General features: G+C 35.4%; 1 protein-coding gene across 9 annotated transcripts in view; it reads right to left on the minus strand.

Moving 5' to 3' along the window:
- NEK1 (NIMA related kinase 1) overlaps nt 1-22939 on the minus strand; it is a 221576-nt gene that overhangs the window by 106371 nt on the left and 92266 nt on the right. For all 9 annotated transcript variants that reach the window (XM_077772766.1, XM_077773160.1, XM_077772902.1 and 6 more), the window contains one exon: nt 19516-19618. In XM_077772766.1, the coding sequence (XP_077628892.1) occupies nt 19516-19618 (103 nt within the window). The remainder of the gene's footprint in view (nt 1-19515; nt 19619-22939) is intronic.

The following is a 22939-nucleotide window of genomic DNA, read 5'->3' on the forward strand; positions in this document are numbered from 1 at the left end:
AAGCAAACTAAATAAATATCTACTGTCAGGAGAATAATTGTGGTATATACACACAGTGGACTATTATACAGTTATACTCAACTACTGAATGAATTTTAGAAAAATAATGTTAAATGAAAAAAACAAGTCAGTCTATATATAGTACAATTTTTATAATGCTCAAAAAAAAAAGAATAATACATTGTATAGGTACATACACATAAGTGGAAAAAATATTTTAAAAAATCCATAGTAATGATAAATCCACAGTTCAGGATAATGGCAACCTCTGGGAGAAGCCAGAAAAAAAGATTAGGACGGGGGTGACAAACTATGGCTCACAGGCTAAATCCAACCTACCACCTATTTTTGTATGGTCCATAAGCTAAGAGTGGTTTTTCACATTTTTAAATTGTGGAAAAAAATGAAAAGAAGAATATTTCATGACAACATGTAAATTATAAGAAATTCAAAGTTCACTGTTCATAAATAAAGTTTTACTGGAACTCAGCCACACTCATTTACACAGTGTCTATGGTTACTTCTGTGCTACAATGCAGCTTGTAGAGACCTTATGGCTAATAAAGCCTTAAATATTTATTATCTGGCCCTTTATAGAAAAACACTTGCCAATACCTAGATTAGAAAGCAGCATATTGACTGAACTTATTAGTGCTGTACCTCCTGAGAATAGTATTTTGCTTATAATTTACACATGTATTCTTTCCTACGTACCTAACATTATATTTAAGAAGGATAAGAAGAGAATAACTTTTAAAGAGCTGAAAAAAATATTTTTAAATAAACAACTTGGTATTGAAGAACTAACCTGCTTTTAGGATCCTTTTTTAACAAGAATCAGCGAACTATAGTACCCAGGTCACATCTAGGTTGCTGCCTGATTTTGTAAATACAGTTTTACGAGAACATCATCTTACTCATTTGTTTTCTAGGATACCATATGCATTGTAAAGCTTAAAATATCAACTACTTGCCCTTTTACAGAAAAGGTTTGCTCACCCTTGCTCTAGAAAATTACCTGTCTACAGTAATGAATGTCTACAAGTTTTACCTAAATTAAAGCAAATACTAATATGAAATTTAAAGGGAGCAAAGAGCATAGTAAAAGAGCGGAAAGCATAATTTCCAAAGTCTTACACACTGGGCTTATATCCTGCCATTGGACATTCTGTGTGATCTTAGGCAGAGTACGACCGACTCTGAGCTGGTTTCAAAACCTGTAACTTTGGAACAATAATTCATACCCCAAAAAATTACTGTCAGAATTAGATTCTGAGATTACTTTACTTTTTATTCATACTGTTTACAGGAAAACAAACTATTTGGCTGAAAGTCTTCCTTGCTGGTTTTCCTAACTTTTGAAAATTTCAGTTTTGAAAATTTCAGTGACCCAAACAGGGAAAATTTTGAATACACACACAAGCATATAAAATTATTTTGAAATCCAGTTTCTTTAAATTTCAATTCGGGGTGCCTGGGTGGCTTAGTCGGTTAAGCGTCCGACTTTCGCTTAGGTNTCAGGGGACTTTAATTTCATTTTGCCATAGAAACAATGTTATAATTCATTATGATTTCCCAAAGCACTTAATAACATATATGGAGTAAATAATTTACAGTAGTTTTCCAATTACAAAAGACTAATTTTTAAGACTTCAAACTTAATCCTATTTAGATTTGTTTATTTATAATGTGATTTGTAAAAGTATTACAGAACACATATCAGGTTTGAGACCTGCATCTGTTACAACCTCTTTAAAACTGCTTCTCTTCATCAGCAAAATGGAGATTTTTATGAGCGATTTTAAGGATTAACCACAGTGTGAACATATATACATTTTCAAACTGTACAAATAATAAGTATTAATACTTATTAATAAATAATGTCTTAAATCACTTGTTAATTTTTTTCTTGAAGAGTCAGTGATTATAAATGTTCATTACTGTACTATGTTCTAAATACAGTCATATAAAGATCTCAGCAGTTACAATGTTGAATTGAGAAACAAAATATCACAGCCCCAAAATATGCATTAATGACCATGATAAAATTAGTCCCCATGTATTATTCCATCCTCACTTAACACCAGTTTCTATTCACATTCATCACATTAAGGTTCCTGCCGATCAAATGGATGTTATACAAGATGAATGAGAGAGGAAACTGCAAATCTTGCCAAAGACAAAGGATTTCATAAAGATGATAATGATATGATAAAATTGTTCAAATCAGAGGCAAAATCATCTATAAATATGGCAAGATTAGATAAAGAAATAAAAGAAAATTGTAAAGAATTACATGTTGATTCCTCAAAATACTTCGGGTATTAAAAAATTAGGAAATGATCTTTAGAAAATGACAAAGTTTCTGCCATTTCTGAAAAAATGGTTCTCTTTTATATTATAGTTATAAAAGTAGAACATGTAAAATCATGAAGTGAAGGGTGTACCATCTTTTATCAATTCTAATATGAATATTTTTAACATTCTGACACTTTTGAAATGGGGGGCATCTTACAGTCAATGGCATCTTATAATACGTTATAAACTCATCCCGCTTTAGGCCAGATATCAGTTGTAACACACATGTTATATCTGAGGGATGTCTACATTTTGGTAGTTTCTTTCTTGGTGTCAACTGGACAACTGTAACCCCTTGAAGTTTAGATATAAAATATCACTTATGGGCTTGTTCAAGAGGAAACAAGACCTCTACTAGTTGTTAAAAACTTTTCATTGATTCCATTTGATAAGAGCAAGAAAATGCTAGCAATAAAACTGGTAGACTGGCATTGACTTTTTGAGAGAAAATCCAAGAGACAAAACTGAGGTACTCTTTTAAGAAATGTTGAGGTCTCAGTGCACTTGGTGTCGTAGAGGATAGTATTATTTGAGAAAACATGAACATCAATGACCCTAACTAAAAAAAAAGAAATGACTGGAAAGGCAAACTATGAATGTGAAGTAGATTTAGGAATGAATACCTTTATCAATTTATTTCCTTCATATTTTCCTTTTTATGGACTGAATGATAATAATAAAAAATGTAAATCTAAAAGTTAATTCAACTAGTATAAAATAAAAAATTAAGTGACAAAAAGCAATGTATCAGTTAAACTGGCAACATTTTTTCTCTTTTAGTCATATGTAAAATAACAATATGCCTTACAGTTGTATCTTGGATTTGATAAAATTCATACTGTATTCATTATACAATTCTGTCAGAAAAGTTATAACCCTCCTCAAATTACTTAGTTTCAAATTAATACAGACTTGCAAATATATACAAAATTCTGATAAAAAATATAAGACAAAATAAGTTTTAAACTGCATTTTTCAAGGTAAAACCCCAATCAAAGCTCTTTTTCACTCTTTACTACAAAATGTGGATCTCTATTTTAGTTAAGTTTACTTTAAAGTGATCTTTTTCCAATATCAATGTTGGGCTAAGGAGAGTCTCCTACATGAGGCAGAGTTGTTGAGACAGCACAAAAGACTATGAATGAGTGTTTCCACAGACTTCTGACTGTATTTTCAAAGTAGACTCTGAAGTACTTTTTGAGTTGTCTACCATACTCCTCTCCCATTCTTCTTCTTAATCCTAATTATTAGAGCTGATAAACTCTTTCCTAAGGTGACAATATGATACCTATACTCTGAAATTCCTATGAAGACAAATGAAGGCCAAAAAATCAGAAAGCTTATTGTAAGCTACATAACACACTGTATATAATAATTATGATGTCTATAGTTAATCACCATTCCCCTACAGCAGGAAACCAATTTACTCTTCACCAATGAATCTCTCCCTTATCCTCTGCAGTAGTGCTGGAACCAACTGGCACAACAAAAGTACCACAAACTCTTCACCAAGAAGATAAAGGAAATGTGATTTCAGGTGAAAACTAGAAACAGCACTTTCCAAGACCTGCAAGTAATGCAGTACTACTGAAGTTTAAGGGACGAAGAACATAACAGAGAAAGGAAAATCAAGAGCAGTAAGAAACCAAAGGACAGAAGCTTTCAGCTATGCTAAAGAGGTTTTAATTCACCCTCCAAGCAATAAAGAAACACTGAATAACTTCAAGCAAGTGAGCAATGCATTCAGTTTTGCTTTAGAAAGATTACTGGTAGCTCAAGTAAAAGATGCATTAGAAAGATCCAAGATTAGAAGTAAAGAGATGAAAAGAGTAACAAGTGATAATTTCAACTAGGGCAGAAATAATAAAAGTAGAAAAGAAGAGAACACAAGATATTCAGAAGGTAGAAAACATGAGATTTGGTCACTAATTGGATATGACGTGGATGGGACAGTGACAGAAGATTCTGAAACATCACTTGACTTCCCAGTAATTCAAACCAAAACCTAAAAGTCAAGCCGTCTTTGATGGTGATTCTTTATAGTAAGATGGGTAATACAGGAAGGACAGTACATCTGAAGATATTTAAACTAGTTCAGTTTTGCAAATATTAAGAAAGAGTTACCGGAAAGCTCCAGTTCTGCATAAGACGTTAAAAACACATGCTACCCCTCTTCTCCCACTGAATAGAACTATCAAATCCAGACAGAACATTTGTGGACTCTAAAAAGTAAATAGCAGGAGGTAAATTAGAGAATACCAGAACTCAAAGTAGCACCAAGCACATGGTGACTGTATCATGTTTTAAAAACTATCTTTCTTCTGGCTTAAACCTAACTTGGCAAAAAACTGGGAACTAAGCACTCTGGTAATGACAGGTAGAGAAGAAAACTTCTAGTTCTAGCTTACAGGATACAGAGGAAACTCCTTGAAAAATCTGAGGAAGGAGGTAATCTCCCATTTTTTTTTCTTTCTCTCTCCTTTTTTAAACTTTCTCTTGTGCTATAGCCCCCAGGAAAGCTCACTGCTGTGGTGACAGCTGAGACAGCAAAAGGAGCTACAGGAAGCAAAACTCTGAGGAAGGGGAACCTTTATCACCTAAGACATTGAAGTGCCAAAAAGGCAGAGCCTAGATTGTAAGCTTATACCTGGAAGACTGAAAGTGGAGCCCCAGGGAAAAGAAAGCATCAGGTTGATGGCAAACTGGGTAGAGCTCAGAAAAATGACCTCATAAGTTGTTTATAAAATGCTGGCCTCACTGATAACCTGTGTATGTATGAATATAATTCTGTTCTGCACACCAAAGACTTTGGAAATTAGAGCTAACAGCTAGATCTGTACCTAGATCTCTGACAGACCACACTGGGCGGTATACAGGCAGGACACATCTGAAGGCCACTATAAGACTTTGAGAAAAAAAGTCTAACTAGAACTACAGAAAAGTAGGAACTTGTAGCCTGGGCCTGACAGGTCAGCTGTCTGCTAAAACAAATGCAATCAACCATCTCTGAATGACTGAAACAAAGTACAAAGTCTTAATACTATAACATTCTAAATGTTCAGGTATAGTCCAAAATTAATCACTGTATGAAGAACCACAAAAAAAAATCTCATTTACTTGGGAATATATGATAAGCAGATGTTTAAGTGACATTAAACATTAATTATAATTATATTTATTAATATATTATATAATTATATTTTATTATAATACTAATATACTTATCTGACAAAAAACTTTAAAGAAACTATTATAAAAGTGTTTGAAAAGTAATCATGAACAGTGGTGAAAAAGGTTAAAATAGGAAGTGTTAGCAAAGAATAAAAAGATATAAAGAAATAAAGAAAACCTGGGGCACCTGGTGGCTCAGCTGGTTGAGCACCCAACTTTGGTTCAGTTCATGATCTCACAATTCGTGGGGTCAAGCCCCACATCAGGCTTGCTGCTGTCACAGAGCATACTTCAGATCCTCATCTCCCTCTCTGTCCCTCCCCTGCTCATTCTCTCTCTCTCTCTCTCTCTCTCTCAAAAATAAACAAACATTAAAAAAAAGATACAAAGAAAACCAAATGGAAACACAAGAAATGAAACATACAATCACTAAAATAAAACAAACATCAGTAGATGGATCAAAAAAGCAGAATGATAATGAAAGGGGCAAGAGTAAGAAAACCTGAAAAGAAAATAGAAATTATCCAATCTAAATAAGAGAAAAGAAACTGGAGCAGCCTCTGGGTGGCTCAAGTGGTTGAGGGGGTGCAATTCTTTTTATTTTTTAAGTTTATTTATTTATTCTGAGAGAGAGAGAGAGAGTGCACGCGAGCGAGCGTGCAAGAGCAAGCAAGCGGGGGGGAGGGGAGAACAGGGATGGGGTGAGAGAGAATCCCTATCAGACAGCACAGAGCTGGACATGGGGCTCAAAACCATAAACCATTAGATCATGACTTGAGCCAAAATCAAGAGCCGGATGCTTAACGGACTGAGCTACCCAGGTGCCCTGAGGGTCCAATTCTTGATTGCAGCTTAAGTCATCATCTCACAATCATGAGATCGAGCCCCACATTGGGCTCTCTGCTGAGCACATAGCCTGCTTGGGATTCTCTCTCTCCCTCTCCTTTTGCACTCTCCCCCACTCACTTTTGTTTCTCTAAAAAAAACTTTTTTGTTTCTCTAAAAAAGAAAAAGAAAAGAAAGTGGGGAAAACTAAACAGAGCTTCACAAACCCATGGAACAAGAACAAAGATCTAACATTCATGTTATCAGAGAAACAGAGAAAAGGAGAAAGAATGCAGTACTAAAAAAAAAAGTCTGAAGAAATAATGGCATAAGGCATAAATCTACGAGTCCAAGAAACTTAGCAAACTACCAACAGAACAAACTTAAAGAAATCCATGCCAGAGACAACTTTATCACACTGCTACAACTAAAGACGTACAGGAGGAAAATAATTTGAGTAGGTGAGGATTTCTCATTAAAACCTATGGAGGACCAGGGGCGCCTGGGTGGCTTAGTCGGTTAAGCGTCCGACTTTCGCTTAGGTCATGATCTCGCGGTTCGTGGGTTCGAGCCCCGCGTCGGGCTCTGTGCTGACTGCCAGCTCAGAGCCTGGAGCCTGTTTCGGAGTCTGTCACTCCCTCTCTCTCTGACCCTCCCCTGCTCACGCTGTCTCTCTCTCTCTCCTAGAAATAAATAAAACATTAAAAAAAAAATTTAAAAAAAAAACCTATGGAGGACCAAAAGAAGAGACATTACATTTTTTTAAATGATGAAAGAAATGAAATGTCAACCCAAAATACTACATCCAGTGAAAATATTGCTTCCAAATAAAGATGAAATAGAAATTAGGATTTATAGCTAGCAGGCGTGATCTAAAAGAACTGCTTAAAGGAATTTCTACAGACAAATGACTTAAGAAAACCTGGAACATTAGGAATGAAGGAACAGAAAGAGAAACAATAAATATTTGTGGAAATGTACAAAGTATTCCTGTCCACTTGAGTTATGAAATTTTTTTAAAATTGCAAGCAAATATTACAACATGGCTTTGTGGGGATTTAAATGCACCTAAACATACTATATAAGACAACTATAGCATAAAACTGGAGAGGGTAAAGGGACCAATATGGTGGACAGATTTCTACATTCCAATAGAGGTAGTAAAATGCTGTTCATTATGAAAAGTAAAGTATGTGTTTTAATTCCCTTTGGCAACCACTAAAAGGATAAATGAAAGATACAGCCCAAATTAGAAGAGATTAACTGAAATGAGTAATAAAAAGTATTCGAATAACCTAAAGTCAACAAGAAATTGGAAAGAGAAACAAAAACAGAACAAATAGGAAACTAAATGTGGGGCACCTAGCTGGCTCAGTTAGTTGAGTGTCCAACTTTGGCTCAGGTCATGATCCCCCAGTCTGTGAATTCAAGTCCCCCAATGGCCTTCCTGTTCTCAGTGTATTCCCACTTCGGATCTCTGTCTTCCTTCCTCTGTCCCTTCCCTACTTGTGCTCTCTCTCTCTCTCTCTCTCTCTCTCAAAAATCAATAAAACATTTTTAAAAATTACATAAAAATAGAACACTATTCATAAATCTAAACATATCAATAATTATATTAAATACCACTAAATGTAATAGTATAATTCAAATATATTAAACACACTGATTAAAAATAGGAATTGTTAGAATGTATTTTAAAAAAACCCACAAGCCAACCATAGATTCACTACAAGAAACTCACCAAATCAATCCATTACAGGTAGCTTTTTTAAAAGGATGGAACTAGATGAACCATGCAAATGCTAAGCAAAAGAAACTAGAATGGTTCTATCAGTATCAAAGAAAGTAAGCTTCAGAGCAAAAATAATCAACACGAATGTGGTACACAGAGGGGTACCCGAGTGGCTCAGTCGGTTGAGCATCTGACTTCAGCTCAGGTCATGATCTCATGGTTCGTGGGTTCAAGCCCCATGTCAGGCTCTGTGCTGACAGCTCAGAACCTGGAGCCTGTTTCAGATTCTGTGTCTCCCTTTCTCTCTCTGACCCTTCCCTGCTCACGCTCTGTCTATGAAAAATAAATACTACACTTGATCTTACCCAAAAGGCTGAGAAGCAATCTCAAAAATAAATAAAAGTTAAAAAAATATTAAAAAAAAAAGAAATTAAAGAATGTGGTACATAGACTCTAAGGTAGCCTCCATAAACCTTGTTTCCTTAGGTTAACACCCTTGTGTTATCCCCTCCCTCTGAAGGTGGGGAGATTCTGTGATTCACTTCCAAGGAATAAAAAAACATAGCAAAGGTAACAGCATGTCACTCCTGAAATTGTTACATTCTATATCATTCGGTTTTGCTAGCATACTCCCTCCATAGACCATCCTTGCTCAATGAAGTAAATAGATGTGTTAGATAAGCCCACATAGCAGGGAACTTCAGAGGTCTCTACAAACTGAGGGAGAACTCAGCCAGCAAGTAGCTGGGATTCTCATTCACTGAGCCACAAGAAAAGGAGTTGTCTTACCAATAAGACCCTGGAAGTGAATGACCCTGGAAGTGAATCTTTCTTCAAATGGGCCTCCAAGTAAGAATGTAGCCCCGGTGACCTTTATTGTAGCCAAGTGAGAGCTTAAGTGGAGTACCTAGCTAAGCTGTGCCCAGACTTCTAACCTATAGAAACTATGAGATGATAAATGTGTGCTGTGAAAAGCCACTAAGCGGCAGTAATTTGTTATTCTGTAAAAGAAAATGAATATAAGGAATAAAAAGAGATTACATTTTGACAGAAAGGTCAATTCACCAAAAAGTCCAACAATCCTACAAGTGTATGCTCTTAAAAGGCTTTGGGGCAGGGAAGAGGAGGAAGGAAAAACTGACAGAATGCAAAGAGAAACAGACAAATTCAGAACTATGTTTGCAGACTTCAACACATCCCTACCATAGTGTCAAACAGATTAGACAAAATTTTAGCATGGAGCAAGAAATACTAAAAACACTACCAACTAAGTGAATCTAGTTGAAACATATAATACTCCACCCAACAACAGTAGAATACACACTATATTCAAGTGCATGTGGAACATTCATGAAGACAGGTCATATCCTAGATCAAAGTACAAACCCTAACAAATGTAAAAGGACTGAATGAAATCCTACAAAGTATGTTTTCTGACCATAATAAAATTCAACTAGAAAACAGTAACTAAAAATAACCGGAAGATGTCCAAACACTTGGAAATTAAACAATACACTTCTAAGTAACCCATAGGCCAAAGAGGATGTTTCAAAGGAAATTAGAATACATTTTGAACTGAATGAAAATGAAAATACAACAGCAAAATTTGTGGCTACACTTAAAGGAATGCTTAGAGGGAAATTTTATAACATATAACACCCTTAGGAAAAAAAAAGAAAGGTCTCAATTATCTAAGCTTTGACCTTAAAAGATGAGAAAAGAGCAAAAAGAACAGAAATCAAGCACAAGGAAAACATTACTGTGAATGTTCTTAACACTATTGAATTGTCTATTTTAAAATGGTTGACAGTAAATTTTATGTTACATGTATTTTACCCTAAGAAAAATGTTTTCTTCCCAGATCATAGACTTAAAGGTAAAAAGTAAAACTACAAAACTTTAAAAAGAAAAAATAAGAGAACATTTTTATTGCTGTCAGATAGGCAAAGAATAATCAGACATGACAACAAAATCATGCTCCATAAACAAACGAAAACATGACAAATTAGACTTCATCAAAGTTAGTATCTTTGCTCTGCAAAAGTATTCTTAAGAGGGTGATAAGTTAACCTACAAACTAGGAGAAAATAATAGCATCTCACTTATCGAATAAAAGACTTGTATCCAGAAAACAAAGAATTCTCAAAGCTACATAAGAGAACACAATTAAAATGGACCTCTTCTCTAAAAAGGTTTTTTTTAAAGATGTGTTCCTTTTTATTTCTATTTATTTTTATATTTTTTAAAAATATTTATTTATTATTGAGAAACAGAGAGAGACAGAACATAAGCATGAGAGGGACAGAGATAGGGGGGAGACACAGAATCTGAAGCAGGCTCCAGGCTCTGAGCTGTCAGCACAGAGCCCGATGTGGGGCTCGAACCCACAAGCAGTGAGATTATGACCTGAGGGAAAGTCGGATGTTCAACCGATTGAGCCACCTAGGTGCCCTCTAAAAAGGTTTGAAAGATGACAAATAAGCTCATGAAAAGTTATTCAATGTCACTCTCACTTAGAGAAATGCAAATTACCACAATGAGACATCCCTATTCATGGATTAGATGGCTAAAATAAAAAATACTGACAATACCAAATGCTGATGGGATGCAGAGTAACTGGAACTCTTACATATTGCTGCTAAGAATGCAAAATTGTACACGTATTTTGAAAAATGTTTTGACATATTTTTAAATCAAGTCAAATATACACTTACCATATGATTCAGCAAACCCACTGCTGGATATTTACTCCAGAGCAATAAAAACCAACACTCATACAAAAACTTGTTAATGACTGTTCATAGCAGCACTACTCATAATTACCAAAAACTAGAAACAACCCAAATGTTCCTGAATGGGTGAATGGATAAACAAATTGTAGCACATCCATATAATGGAATATTACTCGCCAACAAAAACGATAAAGCTACTGATACAGGCAACAACTCGTATGAGCATCATAAATGAAGCCAATTGCAAAGGCTATATGCTACTATATATGTGTGTAACACATCCATACAGGATAAGACATTCTTAAGACAAAACTATAGTAATAGAAAATAGATCAGTGGCTGCCAAGGTGGATGGAGACAGACTATCTTAAGAAATAACACAAGAGAGTTTTGGGTGGTGAAAGAGTTGTTCTATGTTCTGACTGTGGTGGTGGTTACATGAATTTATATATGTGTTAAAATTCAAACTACTGAAAAAGAAAAATAAATTTAATCTCACTGTAAAAAGAAAAGAAAATTTAAAACCAAGGTGCTGATGAAACACCAAGGAAATGATGTCCAGAGGTAGCTAGATAGAAGTTAGGAGAGGAGTCTGAATAACTGGTACAGATATTGAAATCACCAGTCCCTGACTAAATAATATGTGGGAGCACCCCAGGATATTATTTATAGAAAGAAAATAACCGAGAGAGCTCCAGATAATATCAGCATTTAAAGATTGAGAAAAATCCTACAGAAGACATTTAGAAATACTAATCAGAGAAGTAAAGGATAAACAAAGAGGACATGGTATCACAGAAGCCAAGGAAGGAACACTGAAGTAGTCATGAGATCAAACGTCACAGAATGGTCATGTTTCAAGATGATGTTGTCATAATAAGCTGTGGACATGAGTGGAAAATTGAATGGTAGGTAAGCAGTAAGAGACAACAGGTTCTTCATTAATTTGAAGTGCCTGGCTATGAAGAGGAAGAAAGGGACAGGATGATGACTACGTAGGAATGTGAGAAACACAAATATATTTGTAGGCCAGGGAGGGTTACCAGTAAAGAAGGAAAGTTCAGAAAAGAGAGTCTGAAATATCTGTTTACATAAGGAAGGCCCTTAAGTAAACAGATGAAAATGTGAGCTCTGAAGTCAGACTACAGAAATTTAAACACTTATTCTATCATTTAGTAGCTATAAACCTTGAGCTAGTTAATTTTTTTATGCCTCAATAGGTTATAAAATGGTAATTGAACAGAATCTACCCCAGGGCACTGCTGTGAGATTAGAGTTAATATAAGAATTTAGAACTACACCTAACATAAAGTACCCAATAAATGAGATGTTAATAATTACTAGTATTAAAATTATCAAGTAGAGTGGAATGGGAAAGATTACTTTTGAACAGAGGAAATTCTATCCTTCCCTGAGACTAGAGAAAACAAAGAAAGATTTGGCACAATTACAAATAAATTTGTAGATTTGGATGGAGAAAATATGAGGAAATGTGAGACTCTTAAGCCTAATTTTCTCTATGAAGTAATGATTATCTTCATAGAGAGATAAGGGACAAAAATATAGGGGAAAATTTCCACTGTGGACAATGGGAGAGGCTGCTGACCATGAAGATGTAAAAGGACTGCTAGCAGGACGGACAGCTGAAACCAGAGACCAAAAATTGACTTGACATTAATCACTGTTGCTTTAATTTCCTCCAGCAACGTTCAGAAGCTTGAATGTAAAAACAGTCACTAGCTAAGTAACACATAATAAGGAGGGCTGTATCAACACAGAAAGGAGGGCTCCCTAAGGAGGACGGGCCAATCAATTATACAGGTATGCATTTAAGTCTGTGAACTTCCTTTTCACATTACTCCAACAAGTTTCAAGGCATCTCTTTTGGAAACTACACAAATGTCCATCAACTGAGATATATAAACAAACTGTGGTACATCCACACAATGAAATATGACTCAATATGGAATAAAAAAGTACATACTGAAAATAACATATAACTGAGAATTTCATTTGTAAAACTTTTTATTTATTTACATAATCTCTACACCCAATGTGGGGCTCGAACTCCTGAACCTGAGATCGAGAGTCACATACTCTTGTGACTGAGCCAACTAGGTACCCCCCATATAAACTTTTTAAAAAGACAAAAGTACAGTGACAGGAAACCTTCCTCCCAGTTTTATTGAGATATAAGTGCCAAATTTATATGTAATACTTAAGGTGTACAACGTAATGATTTAATATATATAGAAAAATAATTATTACAATAAGTTTATTTAGCGTTAATCTTCATACATAGTTACAAGTTTTGTTTTTCTTACGGTGAGATGAAAAAACCTAAGTGATCCTGGACTAGTGCCCTAGCATGACAGCCACAGTGGCTCTAGGACTATATTCGTTTGTCGATACTCACTGTGATGTACATTTAACAGGGGTGAATTTCACTGTATTTAAATTACATCTTAATAAAACCTATTTTTTAAAAAGTTCTTATTAGGAGTCATGGGTATAAAGTTCTACTATCAAGCATGCTGATAAAGACAGCACTTAAAAGGAGCTGCCTTCACTTAGCCTAGTCCAGTGTCCCAAGATGTAATCTCTAAAATTACAGGCAAAGAAGAGTATGGTAGGCAGAATTTTAAAAGCTCTAAGGGTTTGTTTTTAATTAAGTTTTTATTAATTTATTTTTGAGGCAGGAAAGAAGGGAGAAAAAGATACAGACGGAAAGAGAAGAAAAGCTCTAAGGCTTTTTATAAATTCCTTGGTGCTCCACCAGGCTTACAAATGCCACATAAAATCCCCAGGACTTTATATAGGATGGATTTTATCTCCATGATTGGGTTATGTTAAATGGGATGACTGACATTAAAATAGACACATTATGTTAAAAAAATTATTTTTAAAAAGGGGGGGCGCCTGGGTGGCTCAGTCGGTTAAGCATCTGACTTCAGGTCAGGTCATGACCTCAGGGTCAGTGAGTTTGAGCCCTTCATAGGGCTCTGTACTGACAGCTCAGAGCCAGGAGCCTACTTTGGATTCTGTCTCCCTCTCTCTCTGCCCCTCTGTCACTCATGCTCTTGTCTCTCAAAAATGAATAAACATTAAAATAAACAAACAAATAAATAAAATAGATACATTATCCAGTGGGCCTGATCAAATCACAACAGCCATTTATTTATTGATTTGTTTACATATTTATTCACTGACAGGCAATATTTGTAACCTACTTCTTTTCTTTAAACTGAACTATAGTTGACATACAATATCATATTAGTTTCGGGTGTAAATATAGTGATTCAGAATCTATGTACATTACAAAATGATCCCATAGTAAGTCTAGTTACCATCTGTCACTATACATACTTATTACAATACAAGTGACTAAATTCCCTCTGCTATACTTTACATCCCCATCATTTCTTATTTTATAACTGGAAGTCTATACCACTTACTTCCCTTCACCTATTTTGCCCATTCTCTCACTCTTTGCCCCTCTGGCAATCACCAATTTATTCTCTGTATTTATGAGTCTGTTTCTATTTGTTCTGTTTGTTCATGTGTTTTGTTTTTTAGATTCTATACATAACTGAAATCATAGAGTATATTGTCTTTCTCTGACTTATTTCACTTAGCATAACATCTTCTAGGTTTATCCATGTTGTCCTCTATGGAAGAGTCATTCTTTTTCATGGCTGAGTAATATTGTGTGTATGTGTGTGTATACATACTGTTCAATGGACAGCTAGGTTGCTTCCATATCTTAGCTATTATAAATCATGCTGCAATGGACACAGGGGCATATATCTTCTTGAATTAGTATTTTTGTTTATTTTGGATAAATCACCAGAAATAGAATTGCTGAGTCAGCTGGTATTTCTATTTTATTTTTAATTTTATGAGGAACTTACATACTATTTTCCACAATGGCTGCACCAATTCACATTACAACAGAGCACAAGGGGCCTCTTTCCTCCACATTCTCCCCAATACTTGCTATTTCATATCTTTTTGATACCAGGCATTATTTTCGACAGGTGTGAGGTAATATCACATTAGCTCTTTAAAATCAGAGTTTTCTCAAGCTGGTTGCAGAGTAGTAGTCAGGAATTTGAAACATGAGAAGGATTTGATGCACAAGAAGTCATCTGTTGCTGAGATGAAGGGAGGCACATGGCAAAGACCTAACAATGGTCTCTCAGAATTATTGATCCCTGGTCAAAAGCTAGTCTGACAATGAAGATCTCAGTACTACAGCAGCAAGAAAGTGATTCCTACCAACACTCTAAGCAGAGAATAAGATCTTACCCTACTTGAGCCTCAGATGAGGATACAGCTGGCTGACACGATTTTAGGTTTACAAAACCATAAGCAGAGGATTCCGTTAAAATATGCCAGATTTTTTATTCACAGAAACTGTAATAAATTTGTGTTGCTTTAAGCCACTAAGTTTATTATCATTTCTTACACAGCAACAGAAAACTAATACAGAGAGGACAATTTTAAGCAGTATCTCTATCTCATCATTAAAAAGTTCTAATTTTGAACTTAAAATCTATGAACTCTCCCCACAGTTAATTTCAGCTCTCACTTCTACCCACTGCCTCACATTACTAGTGCATATATTCTTATTCAATATTAAGATTATAAATTACTCTAGAGACAAACTATGTTTGATTAAGCTTTAATTAAGAAACATTTAATTAATTAACCTACTACCTCCAAAGTGTTTAAAAAACTGCCTTGTTGTTAAATTGGCAGATAAAAAAAAAACCTTAATATATGATGTACAAACCCAAATATAAAAATAAATAATATTCTTTACCCTTATCTACATCTTTATAAAGTTTTATGTATACATTTCGTCATCAAAGGAATGAAGAAATTCTATATAGTTTAACAAAGTGAATCTTGTAAAAATCCCTTTAAAAATACACTGATCTCTAAGCATTTTTTAAGTTTTTTAAAAGCTGTAACAAAATGAAAATACTAAATTTTGTTTGCAAAATGGCAAAGTGATTCTACAGCTTTCCTTCTTGCAAAATCCTAGAATAAAGTTGTTGTTTTAAGTGAATAGACATAAGTGCTCAAAAACAAGCAAAACTCTTAGCAGTCCCACGAACAAAAGGAATCCAGAGATAAATAAAAGTCCACAAAATCAGTTTTAAGTGAAAAACTTCATGAGCAAAAGCATGTCAGAAAGAATACCACCACAGAAGGTGTGAGCAACATGAAGCATGCCCTAAGGCTTGTTGGAAGCTAAGGATATAAAAAGGTCTAGGAACAGACAACAGTGGTTACAGTAAGAGGGTAACTTCCATTGTATTATTCATTTCCACAAGCCAGGAAGCAGAGTCAGTTACCTTCAGATAGGAGTAACCAGAGAGGGCTTAGCAGTCAGGCCACTCCTCTCGGTGGCTGGACTGGTTATAACAAAGAAGAATGAGAGTCTTCTAAGCCCAGAAAATAAACTGTCAAGGTATCTCTACCTGCAGAATATCAATATCTCCCACCTATTCTCTCCTCTCACTGAAAACTGTGAAGACAGTAGCATTCTCCTATCTCTCCAGGGTGCCACTCAAATAAAGGTATGGAGCAATATAAGATACTCCCAAATATGAACATAGTGTCATGAAGACCAAACATCTGACAAATGCTGACACTGTGAAATAGAGAACTCAAAAACAGCAAGGTAATATGGCCAATAGCATATGAAAAAAAAAAAAAAAAAAAAAAAANTATCAGAAAAATAAGAATATGATTAAGGAGACTTAGGGAAAAACAAATTAGAATTCATGGACATGAAAACATAAGTTTCTAAATGAAAAGAAACTCATTAGATGGGCTGAAAAGCAGAATAGACAAAAGAATATATTATTGAGCTGAAATTCAGGCCAAGGAATTCTTCCAAAACATAATAATAAGAAAGAAAGGGATAAAAAGGATAAAACAGAAATAGAGAAAAAAGCACATCTGATGAAAGTTCCAAACTATCCATCTAATAGGGGTTCTCTTAAGGAGAAATAGGAGAAGAAGCAGTATTTGAACAAATGGGACCAAATTAGTTCTAGATTTAAGGCTCTTCTAGACTTGCCTAACAGATTTTAAAAGCAAGCCTTGAAAGACTCGAACTGTTTCCAAGTAACTTAACTGCATCCTAGAATAAAGCTCCAACATATTATATACAAAGAAATCCAAGATAAAATACACAATGCCAGGCATCCAATCACAAATTACCGGGTATGTGAAGAAGCAGGAAAAGAAGACTCCAATGAGGATAAAAATCAATCAAAAGTGACAAAGATAACAGAATTATTACAGAAGGTCATTAAAACATCTATGTTCAAATTTTTATTTTTGATGTTTCTTTTGAGAGAGAGAGTGAGAGTGAGCACAAGCAGGTAAGAGACAGAGAGACAGGGAGAAACAAAGCAGGCTCCAGGCTCCAAGCTGTCCGCACAGAGCCTGATGCGGGATTCAAACTTGTGAACCATGAGATCATGACCTGAGCCAAAGCCAGACGCTCAACTGACTGAGCCACTGAGGCACTCCCAATTATGTTCAAATTTAGAATGTAGATAAAAGCATAAACATTATAGAGACATGGAAAGTATAAAAATGACCCAAATAAACTGTAAGAAAAAAAAAATACAAGATGAAAAAAATACAATGTCTGGATGGGATTAATAGGCTAGACAAAGCAGAAGAAAAGATTAATGGACCTGAAGGCTAAAGGTATAGAAATAAAAGCTATCCAAACTGCAAAGTTGAAACAAGAAAAAAGAGCGAAAAAAATGAAAATTAGAAAAAAGAAAAAAAAAAAAAAAGAACAGACCCTCAGTGGGATGTTGAGAGAGCATCACATAGTCTTATGGGTGGGTACTGAGAATCCTGGAAACAAAGAGAGGGAACAGAAAAAAAATTTTTCAATAAATAATAAATGAGTAGATGAAATTTTTCCGAATTTGATGAAAATTATAAATTCACAGATCCAAGAAGCTCAATGAATCCCAACAAAATAAACATGAAAAAAAAAAAACACACCAAATTACATTGTAATCAAATTGCTTGCTTCCACTGGAGGTGCCTGTGTGGCTCAATCGGTTAAGCTGACTTCAGCACAGTTCATGATATTGTAAGTTTGTTAGTTCGAGCACGAGGTTGGGCCCTCTGCTCTGAGCACAAAGCCCACTTCAGATCCTCTGTCCCTCTCTCTGACCTTTCCCTGCTCATGCTCTATCTCTCTCAAAAATAAAAAATAAACATTAAAAAAAATTGCTTCCAGTGATAAAATATTAAAAGTCAGTGGAGAAAAAAGATACATTACATATCCAGGAAAAAGACAAGAATGACAGCAAATGTCTTGTCAGAAATAGGCATGCCAGAAGATAACTGGAGAAACATCTTTAAAATACTGAAAGAAAAAAAATCTCAATCTATAATATTATACTCACCAAAAATATTTCTCAAAAATGAAGGTAAAATATTTTTTTCAGGACAAATACTAAGCAAGTTTACCAAATGACTACCACTATAAATTACCATTTAAGCAAAAAGACAAAATAAAGACATTGCCCAACAAATCTTGAGAAGTTTCTGTCCAAAAGAATTGCCAGAGAATATTCCCTACCATAAAGAAAAACAAAGTGAGAGCAGGACAGTATAATATAAGGAATAGTGATGAGGAAAGAAGTACATAAATCTTGATAAATCGAATAATTGTTTTTAAAAGATTTCAAATTAAAATCTGTAACTAAAATTCCAGATGCTATTAACTTTGGAGATACCAGGTAAGACAAAACACAGGAGGTTCTCTTCTACTATCTACAGGAAGGACACAAACAAAGATTAATTCCAAAACTAGAAAACAAACTCATGTATTAAAAATATAAAAGGTAACCATTAAAAACTCTAAGTATCTTTCAATGACATTTCAAAGAAAAAAATATACTAAATTGAAATAACTACATTACTGAACTCACAGAGATAGCACTTAAGAACTACTCTAAGTTATAAATCTGATCAAAATATACTACCACATAACTGATTTATTTCCTAGGTTAGCAGGATTTCTCACGGTATGATGAGCTGACAGAAACAACCATCAGTTATTCTGTGCACAAAAGGTCAAAAGGCATTTGTATACCTCTACAAGTCAAAACTATTAAGTTTTAAGTAATAAAATGATTATCTAAAAACTATTAATATCTTCTTGGATACATGACTTAATTTAGTTAGCAGGCAAAATTGGAGGTTTTAATATACTTTTGCTTTTAATGTGCTTTTGAGAAGATATGTAGTTACGTTTATCTGATGGTTTCCCATTTTTCTTCTAAAATTCTTTGTACTTAAAAGTATTTAAAACCAAAAGCACGTATGAAAAAACAACCCCAGCAATGTAAAAACTCATTTGTTTTAATATAAATATCTGGGTTACTATGTCTACTTCTACCCTTTTAAAGGAAAGACAGAGCTATAAACTTACTCCTAATTAACCAAACCATCGACAGAATTTCACTTTGGTATAAAAGATAAGGCAGAAGAGAGGTTAAGATATGTCACAATTTTCTAGTTGGTAAATGTTTAGAGTAAATGTTTGCAAAGAATTATAATTCATTTATACCTACCTTGTTCCAGGCCTTCAATGTGAACATTAATATGCTCAAAATCTCAAAAAAAAAAAAAAAAAAATCATACCATATGCCCTTCAGCTCGCGCTTTATTTTGCCGTGCTTCCCGCTTTCGCTGTAGGAACTCTTCCACTTGTTTAGCTCTTTCCACAGCTAGCTGCCCTTTTTGCCTAAGTGATTTGGACAAATAGCAAAATCAGAAATTCTGAACATTAAAGTCTTCAAAAAGTTAAAATTTAGACTTATTCTAAATGTTTCCTTTGTTGCAGAATATGAAGACTGATATAAAATAAAACCTTCTGTAATGAGGAAATAACTACATGTATGTTAGTATCTACTACCTAAATCACATTCTTTACTATTTTTTTATTTGTTTGGTTTTTAAGGGAGAGAACACATGTATGTGCGCCTGTGAGTAAGGGAGGGGCAGAGAGAGAGAGGCAAAGAGAATATTAAGCAGACTCCGTGCCCAGTACAGAGCCAGACATGGGGTTCCACCTCACAACTGTGAGATCATGACCTGAGTGAAAATCAAGAGTAGGATGCTTAACCAATTGAGCAACTCAGGTGTCCCATTCTTTACTATTAATTTTTATTTTTTTAAAGTTTATTTGAGAGAGACAGAAACAGCACAAGTGGGGGAGGGGCAGAAAGGCAGGGGGAGAGAGAGAATCCCAAACAGGCTCCAGGCCACCAGCAAAGAGTCTCAAACTCACAAAACTGTGAGATGGTGACCTGAGCAAAAACCAAGAGTCAGTCGCTCAATTGAGCCACCCAGATGCCCCATTCTTTACTATTTTAAATAGAAGTAAAATCTATTCTACTACTCCAGATCTCACTAACGTTTATCTTATATTTTTTAAATCTATTCTAAATATAGACATATAAAATTATTTTAGATTATACTTAATTATAGAGGAATTTCAATAGTTTCCAAGTAGTTAAGCTTACTTCAGAATTCTGTATCAAATATATCTAAGAACCGTCTTTCAACAATACTGAAGTAAAATTAAAGCAGTATAGCAGCAATTTCAAAAATTAAAGTAATAAAAAGCTTGTGTGAGTTTTCAAAGATAGAAAGCAATGGATAGGTTATATTTCTGTATCTTTCTCTGACAATTATGAAAGAACATAAACATGTTAAGCTTAGACTACAAATATAAACTGCAAGTAACAAGCATTTATTGAATATCTTTTATTGAACATCTAATGTACACTGTGCCTGTTATACTGTACCTAATGTATACTGTCCCTTTTACATATTATGCCTGTTATAGATTTTGAGAGATAGAAAAATAAAACCCAGCTCCAATAATCAGAGAACTCATTGCATAGTATCAACTGCAGTTAATTTTGGAGATGAGTTAGAAAGATGAGCAAGTGGACTAGCCGTGCTTCTACTCAGATTTTGACTACTAAGGCACACAAACTTCCTTATGGCCTCTCTTTAAGACCATAACTATGTTCTGCTCTGAAAAATACACAAAATAATGCATTTTCTGTCTTCCAACAGGTTTAAACACATTCTGATTCACATCATTGGAATTTTCTAGGATTATATAATCTCCATAGATGGTTAAGAGCCTTTTACTATGACTCTGAGGTATGTGTAAGTAGCTAACTCTTTTTTTTTTATTTTTTTAAATGTTTTATTTATTTCTGAGAGGAGACAGCATGAGCAGTGGAGGGTCAGACAGAGGGGGAGGCACTGAATCTAAAACAGGCTCCAGGCTCTAAGCTAGCTGGCAGCACAGAGCCCGATGCGGGGTTCGAACCCACAAACCGTGAGATCATGACCTGAGCCGAAGTCGGACGCTTAAGTGACTGAGCCACCCAGGCGCCCCACGTAGGTAGCTAACTCTTAATCTAGTTCCACAAAATCAAATTCAGAAATGTACTTCACACAACCCTTGGGAGCTTGAGTAGATTAAGACTAATGAATGAGAGAAAGGAGCCAAGATGGCAGAACATCGTGTAAGTTTTTTTTGCATCTCTCTAAAATGCACCCAGATCAACACCAAACCGTCTTGCAAACCTAGAAAGCTGATTTGACAATTAACACAACAATATGCCCAACCTGAACCACGGAATCTGGCAGGTATGGAGTGTGGAGACATGAACTAGGGGAGAGAGAAGCTGCAGAGGGCAGGGAGCTGTTTTTGCTTGCAGAGAGAGTATGGAGACGGGGGGGTGGGGGGAGTACAGGAAAAGCATCTGGAGAGAAAAAGGAAGAGTAGAAACAGCTGCAAGGGACTGAACAAAAAAGGGAGAATGGAGAAAGGAGAGAGTTTAAATTCCATTAAGACTCTATAAACAGGAGTGCAGAATCTAAAACTCTGCACCTCAATACCTGGCAGTGCTCTGGTAGGAAAGACAAATCCCCAAGAGTAAAGTGCAAGGTCCCAGGGGTCTTTGGGCCACATGGGGAAAAGTGGTTCCCCTGCTGGGCGGACATCTGGTAGAGGCTATGTGGCCTCTCCAACAGACCCCAGAGATCAGCCACATTTGCTAGTATTGGAACAAGGAGGCTGGGGATGAGGCCAGGGACCAGATGTGTATTGTGATTTACCATAATCCCTGAAACACTACTGCCACACGATTGCGGGAACTTTTTCTGGGCCAGGCTGGTACCTGGCCACACTCTCTAGACATCGCGGCAGCACGGTCACATGAATGTTCCTGGGGGTGGGCCAGCACCCAGTCATTGCTGGGTGAGAACCTCCCCCAGAAGATCTGAGTGGGTCAAAGCCACAGTCCTTCAGAAATAAGGGGTTCGTAAACACTGTCCATTCTGAGATAAAACTCAGGAGGGAGGTGCCACCTGCCACCTTGGTCATGGACAGCACAGAAGTGGGGAGAGGATGGAAGCTGGAGACAGAGGAGGGGTGCTTGAATGCCAGTCAGGGAGAGCAAAGACTTCTGAAACTAGAGACTGGGTAGCTGAGTGATGCCATTTTCACCCCTCCCATGCATATGCATACACGCTTACATGCCCAACAACAATCCACCCCAGTAAGCTAAGCAGTGCCATCAAAGAGAGAATGGAGCCATTACACTAAGCCCCCCTGAACTGGGCCAACCATGCTCTTGAGGAACACCACAAGTCTCTCCACTTGCTAAGTTTACGGACTATAAAGTGCTTCAGAGTTTGATTTCCAGGGGAAACTGGAAGTAATTTCAATTGTATTTCATTATGTTTGCAGGTCCATCTATTCATTTTATTTCCTTTTCCTATTTTTGATTAAAAAAAGAAAATATTTTTATTTTCTGTTTTTATATAAATATTTTTCTTTAAATTTTTGCTACTATATTTTTCACTTTTCTGTAAATTTTTAAAATTCAATTTTACATTATCTCATTTTATTCTATTTTATTGTATTCATTTTTCAAATTTTCAAATGTGTTCTTTTTTCCTTTTTTTTTCTATCCCTTTTTTCTCTATTCTATCAAACTTCTTTCAACAACCAAACCAAAACACACCTAGAATCTAG

Source organism: Crocuta crocuta, unplaced genomic scaffold (genome assembly GCF_008692635.1).
Source record: "Crocuta crocuta isolate KB4526 unplaced genomic scaffold, BGI_CrCroc_1.0 scaffold429, whole genome shotgun sequence".
Taxonomy (NCBI): domain Eukaryota; kingdom Metazoa; phylum Chordata; class Mammalia; order Carnivora; family Hyaenidae; genus Crocuta; species Crocuta crocuta.